The sequence below is a fragment of the Silurus meridionalis genome, chromosome 12 (assembly GCF_014805685.1).
Source record: "Silurus meridionalis isolate SWU-2019-XX chromosome 12, ASM1480568v1, whole genome shotgun sequence".
Lineage (NCBI taxonomy): Eukaryota > Metazoa > Chordata > Actinopteri > Siluriformes > Siluridae > Silurus > Silurus meridionalis.
In genome coordinates, this window is record NC_060895.1 from 13,393,540 (window position 1) to 13,414,081 (window position 20,542).

The 20,542-nt window shown below is 33.8% G+C and overlaps 2 protein-coding genes across 2 annotated transcripts; one reads left to right on the forward strand and one right to left on the reverse strand.

Annotated features, from left to right (window-relative positions):
- capns1b (calpain, small subunit 1 b) lies at positions 1–5,479 on the reverse strand. The gene is made up of 11 exons (XM_046863693.1): positions 5,325–5,479; positions 4,778–4,856; positions 4,598–4,634; positions 4,304–4,402; positions 3,651–3,708; positions 3,190–3,254; positions 2,745–2,813; positions 1,212–1,290; positions 976–1,092; positions 836–894; positions 1–179 (listed from the first exon to the last, which is right to left on the reverse strand). Exons 2-11 carry the CDS (start codon positions 4,822–4,824, stop codon positions 153–155), a joined length of 657 nt encoding a protein of 218 aa, XP_046719649.1. The 5' UTR covers positions 4,825–4,856; positions 5,325–5,479; the 3' UTR covers positions 1–152.
- Positions 5,480–7,154: 1,675 nt separating this feature from the next.
- zgc:162698 (Transmembrane protein 87A-like) lies at positions 7,155–19,139 on the forward strand. The gene is made up of 22 exons (XM_046863363.1): positions 7,155–7,376; positions 7,767–7,839; positions 7,988–8,079; positions 8,192–8,311; positions 8,521–8,568; positions 8,701–8,738; positions 8,885–8,966; positions 9,187–9,261; positions 9,342–9,444; positions 9,536–9,597; positions 9,737–9,920; positions 11,581–11,680; positions 14,140–14,233; positions 14,528–14,599; positions 15,488–15,596; positions 15,700–15,758; positions 16,213–16,316; positions 17,287–17,360; positions 17,558–17,619; positions 17,765–17,817; positions 18,021–18,051; positions 18,827–19,139. Exons 1-22 carry the CDS (start codon positions 7,239–7,241, stop codon positions 18,866–18,868), a joined length of 1,815 nt encoding a protein of 604 aa, XP_046719319.1. The 5' UTR covers positions 7,155–7,238; the 3' UTR covers positions 18,869–19,139.
- Positions 19,140–20,542: the final 1,403 nt, after the last annotated feature.

The following is a 20,542-nucleotide window of genomic DNA, read 5'->3' on the forward strand; positions in this document are numbered from 1 at the left end:
TTTTCAAAGCATATAGTTTTATTGGTTAAATACAAGCTGCAAAAAGTACACTCCATACCTACGATGCACTGATAAAAAAAAAACTTGATCCAACTTATTTTTGTGAAGTGTTCAATGGTGAAGTGAGAAATAGAGATTTTAGACATTTTGCTTTATGAGTACATAGTCAACTGCAGCCACTGTGAATATAAAAAAGGGGAAAATATAAGAATAAGAAATAAGAATAGTTTAAAAAAAAAAAAAGAAAATATATATATATATATATATATATATATATATATATATATATATATATATATATATATATATATACACACACACACACACACACACACACAGTACAGACCAAAAGTTTGGACACACCTTCTCATTCAAAGAGTTTTCTTTATTTTCATGACTATGAAAATTGTAGAGTCACACTGAAGGCATCAAAACTATGAATTAACACATGTGGAATTATATATGGAATTATATACATAACAAAAAAGTGTGAAACAACTGAAAATATGTCATATTGTAGGTTCTTCAAAGTAGCCACCTTTTGCTTAGATTACTGCTTTGCACACTCTTGGCATTCTCTTGATGCCTACTTTGAAGTACCTACAATATGACATATTTTTAGTTCACTTTTTTGTTATGTATATAATTCCACATGTGTTAATTCATAGTGTTGATGCCTTCAGTGTGACTCTACAATTTTCATAGTCATGAAAATAAAGAAAAATCTTTGAATGAGAAGGTGTGTCCAAACTTTTGGTCTGTACTGTATATATATATATATATATATATATTAGATAGATATATATAGTCTATTTTATATAAAAAAAACTCATACCTCCTTAATGTTGACTTTGACTTGACCATCATTGTCCTTGTCAAGTGTTTTAAAAGCACCTGTGTATAAACATATATCCTGGTAAGTCATGTACATGTAATTTAGACTGATTGCCATTCAGAGTAAGAAGACTGACTTACGGCACATTGCATCCAGTCGCACCAGGCACCCAATATAGTTGTCAAAGTCCATGTCGCCGTTTTCATCACTGTATCTGCGCACGATCATCTGTAGGAGCTGTTGATTTAGTGGAAACCCTGGGACAAAAGAAAAAGAGCAAATTGGAGCTCATGTGTTAAGGTGCAAATGTGCTTAAATGCAAATATTAAAACTATTCATGATCAGATACTTCATTCCTGTTGACTGCCACACTAACCTGCAGCGTTAAAAGCACCAGGCAGCTCAGTGGCGCTAATTGTTCCAGAACGATCTGCATCATATGTCTTATAGATGTTCTGTACCAGACAAAGACAAGTTCAAATTCAGTGTTTTTCTATACTTTACAATAAAATATTTAGAGTACAATGTAATGGATAATTGTATATAGTTGTAACACAATTCACTTTAGCATTACACGATATGATATAAAACAAGGACAGCCAATAAACAATTACAGAAAACAGTTTCATAAAGTAAACAAAGTGAAGTGCAGAAAACATCAGTAAAAATAAATTAAAAAAATACAGCATTTTGTAGAATTCAGCAAGCCAATAAAACAGATTCTTGGGGTGTGATGTGTCAAAGCCTGCACTCAGATTCAAGACAACTAAGATTTACAGAATATTCAAGCATCCGTTATCACTCAGGTCATGTATAACCTTGCAAAATGTCATTTTAGTGCTATGGGTGGCCTGAAGCTTAATTGAAAAGTTCCATTAAAATTTCATAATTTAAATTAATAATTCATTATTTGTTTTCATTATTATTATTTAATTACCAGAACCAGTTATTATTTCTTGATAACAAAAACATCACAGATCAATCAGTAATTATTGAGAAGGAAGATAATTTTACAACAGAAGCCACAATACCAAAAGGCTGCTGTAGGACTATGAATTAACCAATGTCATAATGCATTAATAAATGTTCTCAGCCAGGCAGAAGATAATGAGCTCATAATTTCTTCTTTAAACCACAGTAGGTAAAAGTCAATAACAGAGATACATGCAGCTGAGCAACGGAACTAATTACTTTTTTTAACCATAATAAAGGAATATATAATTTTTAAAATCATTTATATGCTTTCTTATTTAAAAAAAAAACTAAATGAATTTTCTACATGCAAACATGGACATAGGACTGAAAAACTAAATTCTTTTTTGTACATTTAGTTTGCAATATGCGAAATAGCAAACCAACAGTAATTTTGATCTAGCAAGTGGACAGGGAGGGAAACAGATCTGTAACGTATAGAGAGACAACAGTGCTCCGAGACCTTTATGTAATTAAGTGGTGATGAAAGCTGAAACCATATCGCTCTCAGCACTCAGTGGCAGAGGCATAAAACGGAACACATGCCAAAGGATTTCTTTTGCTATTTAACATCTTTTGCTCCCTCTTACACTTGCTTAGTTCTTTAAGAAATGACAAACACAGCTGCCATTTTTGATTATTTTCTGAATTTCTCTCTGGGTTGAATAAAGTGATCAAGTTATCGATACATTATATGTGTGCATATTTAACTAGTTCACTATTATTACTAGTGACCAATTGGTCATAATGGAAAATGGAAAATCCTTCATTACTGCTTTTTTTTTTTTTTTACTAAAACATGTATTGGACTTGCTAGTTTCTAAACAGAGGCACTCCAAATCTGATAGATGCCAGACCGTGTTTTATTGTACTACTCATTTGTTTTGCAAATTATAAATTAATTTTGCAAGAGAATAAATTCAAACAGCTCTCTTACCTGCCACCTCTTGATATTGTTCCACAGGTATTTGAATTCAGTGAAGCCCAACTTTCCAGAGCTGTCACACTGTTTGTCAAGTGTTAAGGCAAAAGGAAATATTCATGCCTGTTGTAGCAGAACATATAACCTGCTGGCAGAATAAACAAAGACATCTGTGCTCACATCATCATATTCTAAAATATATCTATCTATCTATCTATCTATCTATCTATCTATCTATCTATCTATCTATCTATCTATCTATCTATCTATCCATCCATCCATCCATCCATCCATCCATCCATCCATCCATCCATCCATCCATCCATCGGGTTATTCAGGGTTTTATATATACTAACATATACTAATATATATATATATATATATATATATATATATATATATATATATATATATATATATATATATATATATATATATATGGTATACTATTAAAGGATACATCCATCACTGCTACCATGCTTCTGCAAGACTCAATTGAGAAACCATCAGTCTTTAGGTCAGCATCTAGTGACGAAATAAAAAGACATTATATTAATCCTTTTGTGGATCATGGCAATATTTTTCATTCTTATAATCTTTAGCTACAATGCAAATATAATCCTTAGCAACAATGTAACTTACATTTCATCACTCAACGTATCATACTTTTCTGATTTAAAATGTCGAAAATATACTAACCACACCCAAAAGACACACAAAATGTCTTAACATGCAAGTTTAGTATCTTAGTATCGATAACAGTTTGTTGATCACTGATGACTTGCAATGTTTACTGACTCTAATCTACACAGACATCTGTGTAGATTGAATTTTCCCTTGCATTTTCCCTTGAATTTTCCCTTGACTGTGTTTTAACAATACATGCTGTAATAAAAGCTGTAATTCAGACAGTACACTTACGTTTTGTCAGAATCTTGTTGAGAATATCCATCAGTTCATTAGGGCTTACTTCCATGTCCTAAAACAGACCAAGAAAAACATTGCTGTTGAGCCACAAAAACACCAACCTTTTCTTGTGAAAAAAATGTGGTGTCTACTCTATTTATTGGTAACAAATGTTTGATATTCTCTGTTGTATATGACTAATAGTTTTAATAGTTTCCTTAATATTATTTCAAATCACAAGTTTTGTCAGCAGTATTAAAACAAAAGCATAGTGGAATAACAAAGTTTTTGTGAAGAATAGTTGTAAAAAACTGAATGTCTGGCAAATGTTATTTATCATGTTATAATATGTAAGAAACTACAAGAAACAACTGAGACAAAAAAACACAGTTGATGGAAGACATTCCATAACAAACCCACCTATCTTTCAAAACATTTCTCAGAGCTACTAAGTCACTCTTCATTATAGTGGCAGGAATGTGTTAAAGAGAAGGAATGAGTCAGGATTCATAACTACAAGCATCAATGAGTTTTTACATGCCCAAGCCACTCCCATTGTTTTTAGTAGAAAGACAAATAACCCAAATAAATTTAAAAACAGACAAAAAAGGCATGAACATATTTTTTTAATTTAAAGTAAAAACAAAAAAAAGACATAAGGTTCTTACATCCCCAGCGAGCTGCTGGAAAACTTTGCGGAACTGCCTGTCTTCATCGCTCTCATTTGCCGCAGCCTGGACTGTTGATATGGGCCTTCGGGTAGGAGGCTGGGGCAGGCATACAAAAAAAACAGTAAAAATCATATATATGCTTTTCGAACTGCCATAAAGACATGTATACGCAATAGTGCAGAATATACATTTGCTTTTTCTAACTACGACTTACGACTTTTTGTATAGTGAGTGTATATGGGTTGTGACTAAACAACAGAATGACAAAATATAAATATGATAGGAACTTACTGGAGCAGATGGAGTAAACATGCCAGGATCAATATTGCTGCAGAACATATGTTAGAAAGGGAAAAAGAATTTGCTTAGAAGTGAAGTGCATTAAAGAAGAAACGACACAAATTTCAAAGCAATAATTAGGAGCACATTTTTAACTATTATATTGTAACCACAAAACACTCGATAACTCACCTCACAACATTTATAAGGCCTCCTACAATTCCTTTGATTGCAAACATGGTGGTGGTTGTTCAGGTTAAAAATGGAAAACCTATAAAAGAAAATATATATGTAACTAGTATTTACAATTCTGCCGCTTTTGTTTATTGGTGATTTCAGGAAATGAACTAAAACAAACGAAAAACACATCGACAATCTGCTTGCTCTAAAAACCGCAGTGTTGCATTTCCTGTTTGAAAGGTGGAGCAAATGAAGTTCAGCAGTTGAAACTTCTACATCAGGAAAAAGACATTTAAATGCTATTTTGAGCTAGATTAGAGCATTGAAGAACCGCATGTACTCGTGTCGCATTAACTAAAAGACAGCTTCAGACAAACAAAAAAGAAAAAGCGAAGCACAGCCTGTTCACAAACATTATGCATCACACACTTTGGTCGTAAAAATCCAACTTCCTCTAAAGTAGCGCCACAGAACATATACAGATTGCAGCACAATGTAGCATAATACAGTTGCATACAATTTAAAAGCATTTGGACCTCAAAACAAAGTAAAGACTTACAATTACAGACGAAAGAGAGCTTCTTCAGTCCGCCCAGTCTTGCACTGTTGCGACTGTGGAAACTTGTCTGTCTAGTTGAGAAATCTATCGCATTAAAATGTTACCCCGCCCTGAACACGAACAGCGAGGAATCTCAGGCTCCTGTTACCAAACACACTTTTCATGTAGAACCACTTGGGAAGCTAAAAACTATGAATTATCCAACAAAATCCTAAATAGCACTTGTAGCTTTTTTTTTTTTTACTGTGTAGACCTAATCTGGACTTTTTTGTTTGTTTAAATAAGTGAATTATAGTACAACGTTTTAAGTACACTCATGGACATGAAAAATGAAACAAGTTTTACTTATAAATATCAAGCTTTAAATTACCTTAATACCAAACCCTTTGTCAGGAAATATTGGAAAAATTAAACAAATAGTGTAGATCTCCCTCTCCCTGCTCTATCACTCATGGTATCATTCCTATCATTCTTTTGATGGGTAGCATCAGTTGTGGCAGATAATCAATTATTGACTATTAAAAATGTTTTTATCCCAGATAATAAATAAAATAAACAAAATTCTGTGTACCCAGACACATCATCATTCTCTATTAATTTTACATTACACATTTAATTTATAATCATCGTTTTACCTCTGTATAGAAGGAGACCATGTTAGTGAATTCCACAGTTTCTAATCTTTCACCAAACAATTTTTATTGTAGTAAATATAAATGACAAAATGGTGACACAAGAGGCCTCAGGAATGCATTTGTTTAATCCTTGATAATTTTCTGAGTAATGATTGACTGTTAAGACCGTGAATGTTTGCCATTTTGGGCTTGGCTCATTTTTTGCCCAGGATTTGCTAAAACACAAATATTAACTTTAGCATTCAGTTCACTACTTAGCATTGGTTGTAGTCATCTTGGGTGATATTTGGAATAAAAAAGCTTGTATATACTGTGTCTATATTTATAGGAAACAGTCAATACATGCCTATGATTGCAAATAGGGTGCAAAGAAAATGTGACAGAATGAATTTGACTTTTTTTTATCTTTTATATTTATGTGTCAGAGTGATCCATAACCTGTGTAATAAAAACTTACCCAACCAGTATATGAAGTCAGCCTGACCTTCAAAGACTTCACACCCCAAACGTACATATGTACACTTCACAGTGTTCACACTCATATTTTACATGTATAAGAGTGTGAGGGGAATCAAACTCACTAAAACAATAACATTAAGAAGAATAGAGGATCATCCAAATCTGAAAGGGACTAAAGAAGAAGGCATGACACACACCATGACCAGAAGTACTGGACAAGCCCTTCCAGACAAGTTCAACAGGACGAATAAGTTCTACAAGAATAACTCATATGTGATGATCTGCTTTGTCTTTGCTCATATGTTGCTTATAAATCACCCTTTTCCCACCATGTTTACACAGAGATGCTAAGTTGAATGTAGGATAAGTTGAGACCCTGACTCTCTCGGATCTATCTATTAAACAGGTTTTATTAAGGTCTCGTCAAGGCCACCCATTTTCCTTGCCACCTCGCTGCATAAACAGGTCATTAGGAAATATATGTTTCATAAGCCTTTATCACTATTAATATGTTCAATTTCATATTAAAGGTATTGTTAAAGCCGTTCACTTCAACACAATCCACAATTATTTTCTTTTAAAATTCTTATTTTGCTTCAGAGCGTAAACAGTTTTATATATATTCATATATATATATATATATATATATATATATATATATATATATATATATATATATATATATGCAAATCCTGCAGCACTTCCGCCTTGTACACGCTGAAAGCAAACGCGCCCCGCCCACTGGTTGACGTCACAAGACGGTACACTCAGATGGGAAGTAGTAACCCTCGGTGAAGTTGTCACTAAAATCTCACAGAAAATGGCAACTTTTTTGCTTCGCCGTTTATTCTCACCAAATCGGAGAAATACCCTGCTTACATTGATCTTCATTTTAATATCCATTCCGCCGCTCAGTGCTGTATTAGAGCAGGGGAAATGGACTCTAAATGTGGACAGCGTAAGTTGAGTCTCCTTCTTGATTGGGCTAGCCAAAGGTTTGCTACATGTAGCAAGGTAACTAAAAAGGTTTTAATATATATAAAATGAGATATTGTGTAAATTGGTGGTTTATACTGTATATGCCATAAGACACCAAGACAGTGCAATAAAGGCACTTAGTCCATTTATAATATGAAAGGATTTCCTGGGGTTAGCAGGCTAGGAGGTTAGCCTGTCAGTCTGGGTTATCTGTGAACTACTTCACTACTGGTGTTAATTATTTGAAGGCGAAATTATATTAGTGAACTTTGGTACATACTGTAGGTGGGTAAAGAGGTGCTGGGGATTCTTCTCACACTCATATGATCCGTCTCTGTGACATGCTGAAATGCTCTTTCTGATTTTGCAGGAAACAGTAAAGACACAAAACTACTTCTATTTCTCAAAGACAATGTTTAATAACTCTCAGGTTGAAATCAAATGTAAGTATATAGTCATTATGATCTCACTTTGCTCCACACACTTTTCCTGGGAACAGTCAAAAGAAATATCTGGCTCCTAAATACAATATGAAGCATTAAATACACAGATAACATGTAAGCGGGTATTTTATTTAATCTGCTGTTTCAGGGCTCAAAGAAGAATGCAATCCTAAAGTAAACCTGAGTATATCATGGCATCTACGCAGCTCCCGGTGCTTTGAAGAGGCATTTGGCCTAGATGTCAGTACACCGTTAAGATTTTCTCTTACAGTTTATATTCATTAAATGGGTACTTATTAATACTTTTAAAGTGTGTCACAATTAATTTGTTTCTGTGATTTTTGTCTTACAGCCTCAAAAAGCATTATTGTACTTCAACGGGAACACAGTGATTAAGAGTGGCGATAGCGGTTACTATATCAACCACGCTTATAAAACCATTGAATGCCACCAACACATGACCAGTAATGTGGTATGGCATCTTTTGTTTTATTATGTGCAGATTAACACTTTTACCACTTTCTATAATCTCAGCAGCCTGATAGGTGACTCTTACAGGATTATTAATGATAACCTTTTTGTTTATAATTATAAGTATTGGTATAGTCTGCATACAAGGTGCTCTATTTTTGTAATAATTTGACTTATTTGACTTGTTTCTTATACATTTATTTAATACAGTTGGCATTGCAAAATTCCAAGATAATAGCTCTGAATGATCCAACAAAGGTGAGCTATAGATGTATAGAAAGAAAAGTAGTTTTAATCTGATTGCAAAGACTTTAACAGATTAAAAAACTTTAAATAAACTTATTCGGTCTTGTTCAGATGAGCTGCTGAATGTAAGCTTTTTTGTTTTAGGGAACATCTGAATCAGCGAAAAAAGGAGAGACACAGAGGTATGGGAGATCATGAGAGATTTTGAATGTAACCATCTGAATGTATGAAGAGGGCAGAAGCAACTATAGTTATCTGTAATTGTAAAAGTAATTTTAATGAGTTGGCATATTGCAAAAATTTCTTCTTTCACATGCGGACATTATAGAAGAACTGAAAATATTTGCTTCGATATCAAAATGGCTCATTGCAACATAGTTTTCCACTTCATTGCTATATTTTTAGCTGATGTCCATTAATTTCTGGATTCTACATTCACCCCTTTCTGTTTATACTGCAAATTAGCAAAATGAATGTGTTAATCAAAAGTATGTGTATGACAATAATTTCTAAGTGAAAATATCATATTTGTGACAGACCGAATATTTGCAGTCACATTACACAACTCTATTTACAGACTATTTTCTAAAGTACTGATCTTGATAATTCTGATAATTTCTGTCTCTGCAGGCTTTAGAAACCACTTCAAAGGTGTCAAGCAATGTTGTGGAAAACAAAAACAAGATTCTGTCAGTTCTTAATCAGGTAAATTAGTTTACCAAAAATCCAGAGGTTTTTCTAACCTGAGATTTTTTGTTATTTAACCAAATTGTCTGTTGTGCCAGAACCCTACACACGACAGAGTGGCACAGACCTGGGAGGACAGCCCGTACATGTTCATTCTGCGCATTGAAAATCCAAATGTAGAGACAAAATGGAGCATTAAGTGTAAGACACACAAAAGATAACCAATGAGTAATCAAACAAAGTAACATGAGTTTGTTGAGACTTTCGCTGAGTACATTTACTCTGTCCACAGTGGAAGTCAACATGCGGGGCCCTTATCAGTATATTTCAGCCACGGATTGGCCTTTGATGATTGTAAGTCTAAAACAAATATTTTTTAAATGACAATTTAACTTCTTGAAACTTTGAGGGTTTTTTTGCAAATCTAAAAAAGTCATTTGTTTACCCTTATTGTATTAAACTTTCATAATATTTTATGCAATTCCCTCCTCAGTTCTATATGGTGATGTGCATTATTTACGTGGTCTTGGGTGTTCTGTGGCTTGCACTTTCTGCATGCTATTGGAGAGACCTTTTAAGGATCCAGTTCTGGATAGGAGGCGTCATTTTCCTCGGCATGTTGGAGAAGGCTGTCTACTACGCAGAGTTTCAAAGCATCCGCTACGATGGTTTTTCAGGTAACAGCCTATCAAACCATTATAAAGATGCCAGATTTATTTATTCAGCATTTATTTCAGACTGCCTTTTTCTGTCATTTAAACTTCACATTAGTGAAATAGGGACATGATTTTTTCAGGTGTTAATTATTTAAAAGTGAAATTATATTGTTTACGTTCTACATTTTCTTATCTAATAATATTGGGTTTATGAATTGGTTTGCTGGTACCTTGTCTTTTAAGTGAACTTGGTACATACTTGTTACAGATCTATGAGTTGGGTGCCAATAGTACTAGAACTTTATACTAGTTAGTGTAAAGTAATATTATAACTAAATAAGACCAGAAGCAATATCTACAATGTTCACAATGATGGTAGTGTTTGTCAGTAGAATCTAAGCTGCAATAATGCGACAAGTTTCAAATCTGGTTTTGCAAGTCAAATACAGCCCTGCTATGATTCTGAACACCTGAGAAGTTTGTCCTGAAATACTTTAGCACAGCTATGCAATATCATAGAAACAACAAGTGAAGATTTCCTCAAATATATTTAGTTAAAGAGATTTTTTTTCATACATTTCATTTTAAGACATTTTTTTATTTAAAAATTATTAATGTCTTAGTAGATTTCAATATTTGTGATTTGCACTAAATTTTATTTGCTGAATTTTGAAATCAAGAAACAACCACATTAAGTTGATATGGACTGACCTTAATTAGTGTCCATGCACTTATGGACTAATTGTAGCTCGAAAGTTAACTACATGTTAATATATTTTTAATCTCTTTATCTCTGTAAAGCAGTTTTGAGACAGTATACATTGTTAAAAGTGCTATACAAATAAAAATGTTATATTTATTTGAGTTAATAAACCACGTTTTTATCAACCTTTAAAAGTGACTGAAATGTACCCAGTTTTCCTGGCTTTAAAATGATTGTAACTGCAAGACATCATAGACTAGTGAAACAAATTTAACAGCAAAAGTAAGTTAATGTGAGATACTTTTTAATGCCAGTTGACAAAAATTAAAAAGTACATAGTTTACTGCTTGCTTACTAACCAAATTGTTAAAAGTAAAGTAGTGTAGCAAGCTGACTGTCAAATGCAGTGATTAACAACACACCCATTTAAACATTTAGCCAATAATAAAATGGTATTTTACAGTTGTTTTAATTTGACAGACATGAGTTTGTCTTTTTGGATGCTACAAAAATGTGAAAGTGGGTGTGGTCCTTCGCTGTAGTATGCCACCTTACAAGATGAGCAACCTCTAGATTTGTGCTTGTGGTACATCCACATTCTCTAATTGTTAATTCCATGAACATTTTTTAAAGCCAAGTTTTCTATAACTGAAATGTAGGGTAGTTATAGCAGTAAACCTGTTCTAGAGTTAACAATCAAACATATTTAAGGGTGTGCTTAAATTAGCATGTGAAGATACGTATGCCTTATAAGGAAAAGGTGGTTGAAGTGTATACATGAATCAACCCTAAAGCATTCCCAAACTATTACTGACAACATCAAATGACTATCTAGAATCAAAAATCATATTTTCTTTGCTAAATACATCACCTGTTGCTATGTTACAGAACTAATAATTTGAGTAAATTCCCTTTGTAGTTCACTGAGCAGTCAATCATGGCCTTTAAAAATGTTGCTGTTTTTGTTTTGTCTTGTAGTCCAGGGTGCAGTGGTCTTTGCTGAGGTCTTATCAGCTGTGAAAAGAACTCTGGCTCGAGTACTTGTCATAATTGCCAGTTTGGGTTATGGTATTGTCAAGTAAGTGACTTTATGTATAACATATATAACAAACTTTATTACAATTAATTTGCGTTAATTTTTTAAGGGTTAATTTTGACATACACATTATGTATACAGTGCATTCCAAAAGTATTCATACCCCTTGAATATTTCCACATTTTGTCACGTTATAACCACAAACTGGATTTTATGTGATAGACCAACACAAAGTAAAGTGGAAGGAAAATGATACATGGTGTTAAAGATTTTGTTTACAAATAAAAGTGTGGTGTGCCTGTGTTCAGCACCCTTTACTCTGATAACCCTAAATAAAATCCAGTGCAATCAACTGCATTCAGAAGTCACCTAATTAGTAATTAGAGTCTACCTGTGTGTATAATTACAGCTGTTTTGTGAAGGCGTCAGAGGTTTGTTAGAGAACATTAGTGAGCAAACTTGATCATGAAGACTAAAGAACACACCAGACAGGTCGGTGATAAAGTTGTGAAGAAGTTTAAAGCAGGGTTAGGTAATAAAAACATATCCCAAGCTTTGAACATCTCACGGAGCACTCTTTAATCCATCATCCAAAAATGGAAAGAGTATGGCACAACTGCTAACCTACCAAGACATGGCCGTCCACCTAAACTGACAGGCCGGACAAGAAGAGCATTGATCCACAAAGTTTTGTGACTCCAAAGAAATACAAACCGATTCCAAAAAAGTTATGACACTGTACAAATTGTGAATACAAACAGAATGCAATGATGTGGAAGTTAAAAATTTCAATATTTTATTCAGAATACAACATAGATGGCATATTAAATGTTTAACTGAGCATGTGTGTCATTTTTAAAGGAAAAATAAGTTGATTTTAAATTTCATGGCATCAACACATCTCAAAAAATTTGGGACAAGGCCATGTTTACTACTGTGTGGCATCCCCTATTCTTTTTATACCAGTCTGCAAACGTCTGGGGAGACAAGTTGTTCAAGTTTAGGAATATGAATGTTGTCCCATTATTGTCTAATACAGGCTTCTAGTTGCTCAACTGTCTTAGGTCTTCTTTGTCGCATCTTCCTTCTTATGATGAGCCAAATGTTTTCTATGGGTGAAAGATCTGGACTGCAGACTGGCCATTTCTTCAGTACCCGGATCCTTCTTCTACGCAGCCATGATGTTGTAATTGATGCAGTATGTGGTCTGGCATTGTCATGTTGGAAAATGCAAGGTCTTCCCTGAAAGAGACGACGTCTGGATGGGAGCATATGTTGTTCTGGGACTTGGATATACCTTACAGCATTGATGGTGCCTTTCCAGATGTGTAAGCTGCCCATGTCACACGCACTAATGCAACCCCATACCATCAGAGATGCAGGCTTCTGAACTGAGCACTGATAACAACTTGGGTTGTCCTTATACTCTTTAGTCCGGATGACATGGCGTCCCAGTTTTCCAAAAAGAACTTCAAAATTTGATTCGTCTGACCACAGAACTGTTTTCCACTTTGCCACAATCCATTTTAAATGAGCCTTGGCTCAGAGAAAACGCCTGCGCTTCGGGATCATGTTTAGATATGGCTTCTTTTTTTACCTATAGAGTTTTAGACAGCAACGGCGAATGGCACGGTGGATTGTGTTCACCGACAATGTTTTCTGGAAGTAATCCTGAGCCCATGTTGTGATTTCCATTACAGTAGCATTCCTGTATGTGATGCAGTGCCGTCTCAGGGCCCGAAGATCACAGGCATCCAGTATGGTTTTCCGGCCTCGACCCTTACGCACAGAAATTGTTTCAGATTGTCTGAATCTTTGGATGATATTATGCACTGTAGATGATAACTTCAAACTCTTTGCAATTTTTCTCTGAGAAACTCCTTTCTGATATTGCTCCACTAATTTTCACCGCTGCATTGGGGGAATTGGTGATCCTCTGCCCATCTTGACTTCTGAGAGACACTGCCACTCTGAGAGGCTCTTTTTATACCCAATCATGTTGCCAATCGACCTAATAAGTTGCAAATTGGTCCTCCAGCTGTTCCTTATATGTACATTTAACTTTTCCGGCCTCTTATTGCTACCTGTCCCAACTTTTTTGAAATGTGTAGCTCTCATGAAATACTTTCAACATTTTAAATGTTATCTATATTCTATTGTGAATAAAATATAAGTTTGAGATTTGTAAAAGATTGCATTCCTTTTTTATTCACAATTTGTACAGTGTCCCAACTTTTTTGGAATCGGGTTTGTACATTTAATTTTGTGGTTATATCGTGACAAAATGTAGAAATATTCAAGGGGGATGAATACTATATTATTATAATATATTATATAATATAGTGTGTGTGTGTGTGTGTGTGTGTGTGTGTGTGTGTGTGTGTGTGTATATATTTATATACACACGTATATCAGTTGGAAACGTTTTCATTGTTAAGGTACAGTATAGGGGTGTTTATCACAGAAACTTTGTTATAGAATGATTATTTTGTATTTTTTAGACCAAGGCTTGGAGCATTGCTGCACAGGGTGGTAGGAGTAGGTCTGCTCTATCTTGGCTTCTCTGTGGTCGAAGGAGTTTTAAGAGTCAACTCTGTGAGTAGTGTGTCACTTTTTTTGTTATGTATTTTTATTTATCAAGTTCTACTTTTTTTGGTAGACAAGTCACTTACTACGCTAATCAGATTAATATACTGTAATGTTTACAAATGTAATATGACCGTCATGTTCAGCAGCCCCCTTTTAAGTTTCAGCACAGCAAGAAAGTGTAAGTTTTTATGCACTCTGAAAAGATTATTCATCTTGATCTCTGCTTCATTTCAACAATTTATGGATGCTAATGTGGTGCTGCTGTTCAAGTTGCTGAAAGCAAACCTGTTTTTCTCACAGGAGCAAGGGAGCTCCAGCAGACTACTGTGTGACATTGTTCTGGCTGTCACTGACTCTTGCATTGTGTGGTGGATATCCTTTGTCCTTAGCCATCTATTGAATCTATTTGTTTGACAGTTGCGTTAGGGTCAGATTTGCATTATTTATTTTAATGTTTAGAAACACGTAGCAGCTCCTTTTTTATTATTATTATTACACAATGATCTAAAGCTCTTACAACACTCACTATTGTTTTAAAAGAATGAAATAATATCAGAGATGATTTGTCAATATAATGCCATAATCGTGACAATGTAAATTATCTACTTGTACTATAAATCAGTGCAGAGTTAATTCACACAATGCATCCAGACTCTGTTTTGATGGCACTTTTCACAACAAAATAACATTTCTTTTAAGCTTATTTTGCGAACTGTACACTGCTTACTTGTTGGCTTGGTCTGAACTGTGAGTGTTTGTGTTCACAACCATCTGGTGGTGGTGTCATAGAGCTACCCCTCCTGGTCTTCTTCTTTGTTTGTTTTTCACTCTCTTTACTTCTCTATCCTTGATTTGTATTATCCCGCCAGGCTGAAGATGACCTTGTATTGCTGGCTGCCATTCCACTGGCTGTGCTAGACTCTACCCTCTGCTGGTGGATATCCTGCATTGCACAATGTCTGTGTTTGTCTTCTTGTGCCCTATGAATTCGCTCCCTTTTTTAATGGCTATGCTATTCTGCTTCTGTATGCAGGTTTCTAAATAGTCCTTTCTTTTCTTAAATTTTTGCTCCATTTTGTTTTCTTCCTCTTTTTTCAAACACAAGTTTTCAGTTAATGCATTTAATGCCCCCCTTGCCAATGCAAAGCTTTAAAGAAAAAGAGTGTAGCATTAGTAATTGATTAATGTTTTTTTGGACTCAGGATTATAAATGAACTGTATGATTTTAGTTTTAACATTTTTTCCTTGACTCTGAGTTACATATTCATAAGCTTGGCACAGACCATGAAGCTTTTGCGGCTTAGGAGAAACGTGGTTAAACTCTCCCTTTACCGCCACTTCACCAACACCCTCATCTTCGCAGTCATAGGTGAGATGATTTGAAAGATTCAAATCTTACTTGGTTACTCTGTACATTTATATTAAATACCTGATTTCATCTTTTTTTTTTTTTTTTTTTTTTTCTTTTGCAGCTTCAGTCATTTTCATTGTTTGGACAACAAAGACCTTCAAGTTGACAAAATGCCAGTCTGTAAGAGTTATTTAATTACTTTCAAATTGGTTGTTATTATCACCAGAATTATTTCACAATGCACTCTAGGGCTAATCAGGGATATGTTTAGCCAATTAGATGTTTCACAGAAAAGATTAGACTATTCATCGAGAGCATTTTCCTGCCAGCCACTGATGTAGCACTTACATTTTAAAACTGCACAGCAACAGGTAGCTGATTGGATAATAACCCCAATTGTGCTATTATCATCTCTATTCCCTTTTACAACAATCTGGTGTGGTTTGTTATTGGAATTTCTTATAGGCAATAGTTTTTTTTTTCTTTTCCATAAACAGTGTTAAATGTAACAGAACAATTGTCATCTTCAACTTTGACTTGGTTATCTTGGTTAAGCCTGTTTGTTTTAGATATTATAAATTATGTGGACTATTTTGTAATCAAAATATTGCCTGGTACTGCATGTCTCTTGCAGGACTGGAGGGAGATGTGGATAGATGATGCATTCTGGCGTTTTCTCTTCTCTACCATCTTGCTTGTCATCATGTTCTTGTGGAGGCCATCTGCCAACAACCAGAGGTAAAACACTTTAAAAAGTCATTAGTTAACTTTTGCAAATATAATGATCTAACAGTATCACAAAGTCTAATAGCTTCTTTATTTAGTTTTTTTAATTTGGATGTGTGAAGACTCAAATTTCTGCATATGTTATTGTCAGGTTTTTGTTTTCTGAGCGCACAGTCTTTCCTGTTTATTTATTTATTTATTTATTTATTTTTGTTATAAATGATAAAAATATTTGCAAATTTAGTTTTGACTGTAATATGTGTTATTTTGTCAAACCCATCAAACTTCTTTGAAGAGAATGTGATCAGATATTACATTCTTCCTGTAAAACAAACATTTTATTTTAGGGTATAACATAAATTAGCATTATGTACAGCTATTAAATTGATCTAAGGTCTTATATAAATACATAAATAAATGCTTATATAAATGCTTTACAGCATATGGTATTTATTACCCAAACCCATATTTATTAATTTATTTCAGTAAAATTTTATGATTCTATTTATTTTTTTAACATGCCTTTTGTAAAATGCAGTCAGTTAAGATATGTTATGATATACGTAGGCAGAAATGGGAGTCTGGTGGACAGTTAGTTCAACACCTTAGTCTGAAAAGCATAAAAAGGAAATGTGCTTATTTTATTATTATATATTATTTTAATGTTGTAGGGGCTGTAGTCTAAAGCCCACAAGGCACATTCATACCTGAATAAACTTTATAGAATCGTCTACGTTTGACTAGACATGACTAGGATGCTTATAATCAAAGCAGAGTTGCAAAGCTTATAAACAGACTGCTAGAAATCTGTTCACTTACACAAGTAGAATAACTGAAGAACATGATAAAACCTTGAGCTTTCTTCTGTAAGCACTTTTTTGAAAATCAGAACACTGATGTTTAAAATTAAGAGTATGTAGGCCTTGGGATGACAAAGAAGACATAATATTGGGTTATGAGTTGTGTTCTTTTATGTCCTCAGGTATGCTTTTAGCCCATTGGTGGATGAGCTCAGTGATGAGGAGGAGGCAGAACAACTAATGAATGAAGCTTTTGGTAAGGATCTAAACATGTTCTAGGCTTTTTTTTTTTTTTTATAACTTAATGCAAGCCTTTAGTATCATATTTATACCTGTTCTAGTATGTAATCAGTTCTGTAATTAAAATTCAAAAATAAACTTTAGCAGTCATGCTACTGAAAGCAGTTTTCTTTTATTTGTTGACATTCAGTTTACATATTTTTAAATTCACAGAGGGTGTAAAAATGAGAGGTATTAAAGTAGAAACCAATGGCAGTGTAAAGCCTAGTAAAGTGGTAAGAGTTTTTAAACTTTCCCTCAAAGCATTTACAGTACATTTGACTTTTAATATCTCATTACACGTGGAGCTTCATTACTTAGATGCACATTTGTACCATTTCATAAATAAATTAATAATAAAAATAATTGTGGTTTCCTCAGGATGAAGATCTGAAATGGGTTGAGGAAAACATCCCCTCTTCAATGGCTGATGTGTAAGTTATAATGAACACCATAGATGATGTGATTCTTTTGATCTTAGACATACACCTTAATAGATGTTAATGTATTTAGTTTGCCTTGATTTCATACATTTTATGATTCTGAAATTATATACCTTTATGAAAGCAATAGTGCTTTTCTTTGACATTCAAAAAATCGCTTGGTTAAAAGATTGTGTACCTTTTTTGACATGCAGTGCACTGCCCCCTCTGTTGGACTCGGATGAGGTATGTTTTTTTTATTCCACTGTGGGGTACAATGGTGCTTTTGGAAAATAGTTCCAATATTTGTTAAAAAAATGTTTAAGTAATTGCACACAAAGGTCTTTAAACAAATACAGATCATCAGATGATAGCACCAGCACACAAAAAAATTATAAATATAAGAAATATAATATATCTGTAATTTAAATTCAAGGAAAACATATAGTTTTTCAATGATTTAGGTTCATAAGTATAAACAATTAGAATTGTCTGTGGTATATTAAGTCTTGTGAAGACTGAAATGAGTCACCTTCCACTAGTCATTTAAAGTGCAATGTAATGTAATACCGTGTAAAGCCAGAAGTGGGCGAACTCTGCATTCCTCATGTAGAACATTAAGAAAGCATCCAGCCACGTCACATCGCTTAACCTTGTTCTCTCCCTCTTGGTTATTTTTTTTTCTACTGAGAACAATAAGAGCACCGGAGCTTTAATGCTTTTGTCTGACTAATCACAGCTTCCATAAGATGGCCTTAGAGATATTCTTTTGCTAATACAAGCTATAAATTTATTCCCTGTCAGTAGAGGATACTGTACATTACACACATTACATAGTGCTAATAAACATTATTCTGGGGGGAACCGTGCATTTATGCAACAGTGTATGCATTATTATGTAATATAGTTTGTATTATTACTTCGAAGATGTCCAATCTTATTATACTCTTTGCACAGTTTTGCATTTTCCATTAAGTTATAATATTGTTCTAATGGTTTTTTTTATTTTTTTTTATTTCAGGAAATCATGACCACAAAATTTGAGATGTCAAAAATGGAATAGAATTATGCCATATGTATGTGTTGTAAATATCGAGTGTCTGTGAATGTAAACACTTATTTTATCTTGAATTATAAGTGATGTATATACATATGTGGGATGTGAATATTGGAGGTTTCGAGCTGATAGTTATTATTTTGCCTGTATTGCCTGTTTGTATTTATATTTTCATTGGAAAGATCTTGGCTTCTTCAACTTAAACTGTAATCACATTTGCCATTTGTTTACACATCTGAAATACAAAATGTGATTAAAACCCACTACTTTATACTAATTAAGATGAATGTTTTTTTTCCCCCCACACCAAGTGCTACCTTTAACATACAGAGCATATAAAACTAAATGTTTCAGCTTGCTATTCTTTGTTTGTTTTTCCCAGTTAGCATGGCCGTTAGTGTCATTTGTCTGGATTCTTATTGATCAAACACTGTTGTTCAGGAGAAATGTATCTAATGTGAGTTTAATGTTCCATGATTTATAGCTAATGCACACTTTGCTTTAGGGTAACTGTGGGGAGAAAAAGCAATAGATAAAGTTAGATTTGAGTTCAGTGAAACAAGGTCTGATATCATCACAAAATATTAGAATTTTTTTTTTCCTTTTTGTTTGATATACTGGTAATTATTTTTAATCCATGCATATGCACATGCATTTTAAATCTGTCACAAATAAGTAGGTAAAAATGGGCCTTCCGGGGCCCTGAGTTTTAATGAAACAAAGCAACATCATTCATTGTTTGTGTGTGTATATTTAGATTCAATCATTTGGCATCAGTTTGTTGTCTGCTAATTTCCAGTGGTTTAATGACTGTGCTGTTGTTTTTATGGGTATCCTTGCTAGTATACTGAGTAGTCAAAATTTTTATTTTTTTTTTAATCAGGCTTGACCATCACAGCCATATGTGGGCCTTATTCAAACTGTTAACATGAAGTACACACTATATGCAATATCTGATGTCTTTGTAAGGTGTAGCATTAAAAGTTTCCCTTTAGCGGCTCTAGGGAGCCTAGCCCAAACATGTTCCAGCATGGTAATGCCACTGTGCATAAACCAAAGTCCCTGAAAACATGGTTGAATTGGTTGAGCATGAGTAAAGATTTAAGTAGAATAACTTCAATCTTTAACGATGAATATTGAAGAATAAACGAGTGTCTTGCTCAGAGCCTTTACTTTAACCCCAGTATACACTTTTGGGATAATCTGGAACTTCGACCACACTTCTGACCTCCTCACCTGCCATTGGTGCCTAATATAACTAATGGTCTTGTGTATAAATGGACAGGCCCCACAGTCACGCTTCAAAATCTACTGCAAATCCTCCAAAAAAGGGTGAGCAATATTATAGCAGCAAAATTGAGAGTGAATTTAAAATGGGATGTTTAACATACACTTATGGATGTGATGATCAGGTGTCCAAAACTTTAGTCCATATAGTGTATTTCAAAGTAATGATATTTTATTTAAGAAAGACAAAACTTTAGTGTTGAAATCACATGAATGTAAACTCAATTGTAAGATACTTTAAGGGGTTTATTTTTGTGATCAATACAGAAAAGCCTGATCTTCTAAAATATGGAAACTTGCAACCAAATTGTAACATCTGTACTTATTTATGAATTTATTCATTTTTATAAAGATTTTAAAAAATAATAATAAAAAAAAGCCCAGAGACTGACA